At 40.5% G+C, this 6651-nt stretch overlaps 1 protein-coding gene across 3 annotated transcripts in view; it reads left to right on the top strand.

The window, feature by feature from the left end:
* Positions 1 to 5857, top strand: part of LOC138003701 (2-aminomuconic semialdehyde dehydrogenase-like) — a 40792-nt gene extending 34935 nt beyond the window's left edge. The window contains exons 12-13 of one of the 3 annotated variants that reach the window (XR_011123629.1): positions 1973 to 5026; positions 5077 to 5857. Coding sequence is in view for 1 of the 3 variants with exons in the window: in XM_068849908.1 (XP_068706009.1) it covers positions 1973 to 2119 (147 nt within the window). In the remaining 2 variants the exon portion in view is untranslated. Of the gene's footprint in view, positions 1 to 1972 lie in introns of all 3 variants that reach the window. The other 2 variants (XR_011123630.1, XM_068849908.1) reach the window with 2 other exon arrangements.
* The last annotated feature ends 794 nt before the right edge of the window (positions 5858 to 6651 follow it).

The following is a 6651-nucleotide window of genomic DNA, read 5'->3' as shown; positions in this document are numbered from 1 at the left end:
GATGGCCTGTGTCAATTTGACCCAGAGATCCGTCCATATTGGAACATCAAAGAAGACATTTCAGCCAATGGTGATCTGTTACTGAGGCAAGACAGATTGATTGTACCCACTTAGAAAAGAGATGCTTAGTCAAATACACAGCAACCACTTAGGGATCGAAACGTGCAAAAGAAGAGCTAGAGATGTCTTGTTTTGGCCAGGAATGAGTGATCAAATAACAGACATCGTACCCAAGTGTAATACTTGCATTATGTACAAAAATTCTCAAGCCGAAGAGAACCAATGAAAAGTCATGAACTACCTGAGCGACCATGGCAGAAGATTGCTATCGATCTGTTTGAACTTGAGAGACAAAATTATGTGGTCATAGTTGACTGCTACTCGAAGTTCTTCGAATTATCACACTTGCCAAAGAGTAAGAGCAAGACAGTGGTCAACCACATTAAACCTCACTTAGCCAGTTATGGAATATACCTGAGGTCATCGTCGGTGGCAACGGTCCCGAATTTGACAGCGCTGAGTTTAAAGAGTTTGCAGAACATTACGGATTTAAACACATCACATCATCGCCGAGATATCCACAGAGCAACGGTCTTGCAGCAAGAGCTGTTTAAACAGCCAAGAACATTCTAAAGAAAGCAAAAGTTGATGGAAAGGATTTTCACTTCCTTGCTTGACTATCGGAATACTCCCCTTGACCAAATTGACTTATCACCCGTTCAGATGCCCATGGGACGCCGCACAAGGACCCAACTGTCAACCACTCCCACGTTATTGGAACCTCAATATCCTACCCAGAGGATTAAACAAGGTCTTGCCTGTTGTGCAAGAAATCAGGAAAGGTACTACAACCAACATGTGAAAGAACTGAAGCCTTTGAGTGAAGGAGATCCTGTGCGAGTCAGAAAACCGGCACAGAGGATACGCTGTCTGACATATGCAGTATTTAAGTCTAAGAACCCATTTTAAAACGGTTAGCTTTCAATAATTGGAAGCTAACGTTTTAGAATGGTTTCTTAGGCTTAAATACTGTTTATCAGCGCTATTTGTACCAAGTCTGCAGTCTGCAGTCTGCAAATGTCAGACACCGCAGAGGATATGGTCACCTGCTGTTGTTACCAAGATATCTGAAGCACCCAGATCATATGTTGTAACGTCAGAGGGAACAAGTTTCAGAGGAAACAGGCGTGATCTGATTAAGATGGCTAACCCGGTATCTGAGCAACCCAAAGATTCTGAAGGTAGATGTTCTAACCACGTTCATCATTCCATAGTCCCAGAGAAAGTCAGTTCCAAGGGTCGAACTATTCGACCACCAGTTTGGGTTAAAGACTATGTTACCGCTTAGAGGACACACTCGTTAGTCTCTTTGAAAGACTTTGAGTGAACTTTATTTGCTTCTAGTTTGCTGATAAGTTGAGATTTTGTATTGAGCTCTTATTAAATATTGTCCGGCCTTATTTCAGTGACTTTTCGTAAAGAAGGGGAATGTTGTGGTATGTAATTTCCCCCTCTTTAGGATCACTTGATTTCCCAGATTGGTGAATACAAAAAAAATAATATAGCGAGTTGTACTTGTGTACAACCGTGTGTTTCTTTCGGTATATTAAACTTAAAGGTAAACATAACAGGGTGCCCCTTTTTGCTAGGATCCAGTCGCTCTTCTAAGACAAGTTAACACTGCCACACCAAGCTATTCTAAATTCGAGTTTAAGAAAGGTATAGACCTTATTCATGAATGGCGGTCACATTTATATTTCTTTTGTCCACGTGCAAATTAGCCTACCAAGCCTCATTTTAGAGCAAGAATTCTGTTCAATTCACTTTATGGTATCGAGGCTTGGTAGGCTAATTTGCACTTCGACAAAAGAATTATAAATTGGCCGCAATTTATGAATAGGGTCTATGATAAGCTCTCGAGTAACGCAATCCAATAGTGTAAAGTGTATCCTCATCATCTTGTTTTTACCAGGCGGGTACAGTGTGGTGTAACTGCTGGCTTGTCCGCGACCTCAACATGCCTTTTGGCGGTTTCAAGGCGTCGGGCGTTGGACGTGAGGGAGCAAAAGATTCTTACGAATTCTTCACAGAAGCCAAGACAATCTGCATTAAGATGTAGCTTGAAGAAAACCTATATGCAAGAAACCTGAACCTGTTTACTGTATTAAAGTGAAGAAATGATTGTCTGCCAAGCTTTCCAGGCCAAGGTTTTAGCATGATAGAGGTATCCACCGAACCAACCACAATCGAATAAGCAGGCGCTTTCAGCGCAAAATGAGTTATTATTTTTTATTGGGTGAGTGGTTTATTCAGCAATTTGCAACCTGAGACCAGTTGGGGTAGGAATGAAAAATCAATGAAGCGAAGACTCGAAGCAATTGATTGGGGATCTTAAAAATCGGGGGGAGGGGGGGGGGGGGAAACGGGGAATTCGGTATTTAAACGCATTTTGGGCGACATTCGGCAGCTTGCAGTCAAGTAAGAAGGGGGTGTTTACATGATACCGGTACGAGTTTCATTCTGGTACGAGTTCATCCCGTTTCTTACTTATCTCTCTGTATTTGTTTACATGATACCGGTGAAAAATCTCATACCAGTACAACTCATACCGGTATGAGTTCATCCCTGTAGTTGTACTGGATCGAAATTCTCATAACGGTATGAAAAGTTATACCGGTATCATGTAAACGCTACAGCCTAAATAATGAATTAGGCCTAAATAATGAATAAAGGGGGTAGTTTGTAAAGAAACTGTGGTGCTGCGTCGGTGGGGAAGTAGTACACAAAAATTTGACCGAGTTCTTCTCTGCGGGATGAAATAGCGCCGATGCAGTCGTCAATGTAGCGGCCGTAGAGTTCAGGTTTGGGGCCGTTGTACTGATTAGGCCATCCTCTTTTTAATTTCCGTTTAGCGTCGTCCGACCGACCCAAATTTTTGGCATTTTCAAAAACTTAAAGTAACGACGTAGTTAAACCGTTTTTCACTTTAAATAACTATTTCAATCTGAAAAATGAGCAAGGTTACAGCATTGACAAAACCACGTCTTAATTCTACGATAACATCAACCAACGTTTCCGCCATATCGATTTTGGGTTTACGTCTTGTTGTTTCCAGGCTCCACGGCAATGATGCTGGGGTAGGTACCAGGCCTCTTATCCGAGAAATGTCTTGTGATTTTTTTTTTAATCCAACCGACCGACCCAATATCAGGAAACGCATTCGACTCTAAACGAAAAAAAAAGGGGGATGTCCTTAAAAAATAGGTGTTCAATATATCCCACAAAAAAGATTGACATAGCTACAATCTTGGACAAAATTGTTGAGAAAACTCTGCTTTTGGACTAAACTCCGATCACAAGGATGAAAAAGAAGCTCTCTTTTTGCCCCCACACCCCCTGCTCAATGTTGCAAGACGAAACAAAGCATGTCGAACCGGGGCTTATCAAAATTGGTTGTAGGGGGGAGGGGGATGGCAAATAATGTGAGATATTGAGGACGTAGTGCGCAAAATAACCCCTGTTTTTAATATTCTCAACCGTTTTTGTCCAAGATTGTCTCGGGATCATTTTGCCCAAGAACACAAAACGCGTGTATGTATGAGTTCTGTAAGTACAAAAAAGGAAAATTTATCAGTCGTAGGCATGTCGTCATGGTATTCGATTGTCGATTAGAGTTAATTAACCCTAATAAAGAAAAAACAATGTTACGTCATCACTGAGGTTCATTAACAAAACATCTGGAAATGGTACATAAAAGGCATGTTGACGAAGCTTTAGGAGCGTATATTTTATTACAGGTGCAAGATCATAACGACAAAGCTAAAGATGTTGCTGAGGAAGTAGGAGTTTCATTAGCAACAATCTTTAGGATCAAGAAAGGTGTCCGAGGCCAAGGGAAGTGGTCACGCTGTTCCTTAGTAAAAGCCATAACAAAGGTGTGATCAGATGTGACCCATACGATAAACTAGATGGACCCTTCTTTGAAAAAATATGTCAGAGAACAGTTCCCTAAACTTTTTGGGAAAGAAACCTTTCTTTTTCTGCATACCGACTCCTCTTCATATTCAGATGGAGATCCATGTAGTCTTTGTTATGGGTGTCTAGAAAACTAAGACCTAAGACTTAAGACCTAGAAAACTAAGACCCGGTTCAGACGCCGTACTTCACATGAGCCGAATCGAATTCATTGAATTAAGTTCATGTGAAGTACGGCGTCTGAATCAATTCAGAACGACCGGTTTAATTCGGATCGGCTAAGCAATTTTTCTCGCCTGGCTTAGCCGGGAATTACGGCTGTGGAGCGGCTTTGATTCAGATGCCGTACTTCACATGAGCCGAATCAAATGCAGAAATTATTACAACTTTGCAGTTTTCTTCAGTCATAGTATGCCTCTGTGAATTAATTTCGGCACAATTAAGTTCGGCGTCTGAATCAATTCAGCCGGGATTAAGGACGGTGCCTACTAATTCAAAGGTATTTTGGCCCCAGTTTACGATTGTTCAGGAACTGTAGATCTTAACAAGTGTCATTGAAATCCAAAAAGAAAATTGGGGGTAACCACCCATTTTTCAAAGATAATTGATGAATAATATTTGTAAAAAGCTTTATAATACAAAGCAATGTATGGCGTTCTTTATCAAATGGAAGCTTAATTATCTCTCAAAAGTGCGTGGTTACCCCCAATTTTCTTTTTGGATACCAAGAGTACTTACTAAGATATACTTTCTGCGGATAGTTTTAAACCGCGCAATAATATCACGGTATTAGTAAGCATCACGGATAAGAAATCCGAGTATCTCCAGATGCGCGCAACGTATGCGCAATAACAATAGTAGGCACCGTCCTTAATTAATTTGGGTCGGTCTAAATTCGAATTACGGCGTCTGAACAGGGCCTAAGACCTAGAAACTCCCCCTACAGTAAGACCTAGAAAACTAAGACCTAGTTTCTAGGGGGAGTTTCTAGGTCTTAGTTTTCTAGACACCCAAAATCTGGGTCTTAGTTTTCTAGGTCTTAGTTTTCTAGGTCTTAGGTCTTAGGTCTTAGGTCTTAGGTCTTAGGTCTTAGTTTTCTAGACACCTCCTTTGTTATGGCTTTTCATAGCTACAAATACAACCGTAGATTATTACATTATTATAACTACATAATTATTTCTCGCCAGCTTGAAGGCTTCAAAAGATAAAAGACAACTGTTCACAGCAGAAGCCATAACTGGCAATCACCGCAAAAGCTTTGCTAAACCTGTAAAGACAATTTCAGCAAAAGTCCTTTTTTAAGTCCAACCCCACAATCACTTAAATCTTACACAAACCCACAATTCCTCGATTCGCTCTGACGAAGGGCTAACGCTCGAAACGTCAGCTTTTAGAATCTCTGTACGGTGGCCAATTTACATCACCAACTCCGTTGATAAAACCAAAATTTATTTATACTACTTCCCCACCGACGCAGCACCATAGTTTCTTTAGAAACTAACCCCTTCACAGGAAACAATGCCCTTTGATAGGTTTCTTGGTCACGTCCGGACTGATTTATTGAAATCCTATACAAACGTAACTGTAAAGGCACGTTAAGAACATTTTCAGGCCCAGATCGCCAAAAAAATTAATAAATAATAATGTTCAGCAGCCCCAAAATAAGCGGTTCTTAAATAAAAATAGGAATGTTCCTGTTTTGGATTCTTTATGATCGATTTATAAGCTCTTTATACAAAAGTAAAAGAACTATTGATTTTCTCCCGAATCACTTGACTTACCCTATAAAAAGTCTTTGAAATGGATGTGGATTTTCAAATCCACAATGGCTGTAATATCATAAATGCCATTAATTAATCGCGCCTTCCACGCCAGCTTGATAATAAATGTGTCATTTTACCTGTGTGTGTAACTGTTTTTCTAAATCAACGATGAAATTATATATGAAATGGATCATATATGAACTGCGGATTTGAAATCAAGTGAAGCTATGATCCTCGCATTATGAACGCTATTTTTGCAATTGCGTAAAGAAGCCTGAGAAATTCAGGACTTCAACGGGGTTTGATCGGGGTTTTTTCGCGAGGTCACGGGTTCAAACCCCGTTGAAGTGCTGAATTTTTCAGGCTTCTTTACGCAATTGCAAAAATTGCGTTCATAACTGCGAGAATGATAGCTTCACTTGATTTCATATCCGCAGTTCATATATGATCCATTTCATATATCATTTAATCATTGATTCATTCCTCGCGGGAACATTGGAACCCACAAATGACCAGCTCCCAACGTCGGTGGCTTCATAGCTTAGTTGGTTAGAGCGTCGAACCGGTATTGCGAGGGTTCAAACCCCGTTGAAGTCCTGAATTTTTCAGGGTTCTTTACGCAATTGCAAAAATTGCGTTCATAACTGCGAGGATCATAGCCTCACTTGTTTTTCTAAATATCGAAAATTTGTAGATGAGGGGGAAATTATCCAAATTTCTCGATGTCATGAATTCCAGAAGTGCCAGACCTTCCTTCAAAATTGGCAAGGCAAGGCTAAAAAGATATTTAAGGGAGAAAGAGTCGGTTTCGAAACATCGAGTCATGTTCGTTAGCTCAGAAGTGTTTGCGATCTCGCGAGGAGTTTCAAAACATTCAAACTTACTCAGTGGCTTGACCAGTGGAGAAGTGTTT

This window comes from Montipora foliosa, chromosome 5 (genome assembly GCF_036669935.1).
Source record: "Montipora foliosa isolate CH-2021 chromosome 5, ASM3666993v2, whole genome shotgun sequence".
Lineage (NCBI taxonomy): Eukaryota > Metazoa > Cnidaria > Anthozoa > Scleractinia > Acroporidae > Montipora > Montipora foliosa.
Note: the sequence above shows the minus strand (reverse complement) of the source record. Positions and strands in the feature narration are given on the sequence as shown.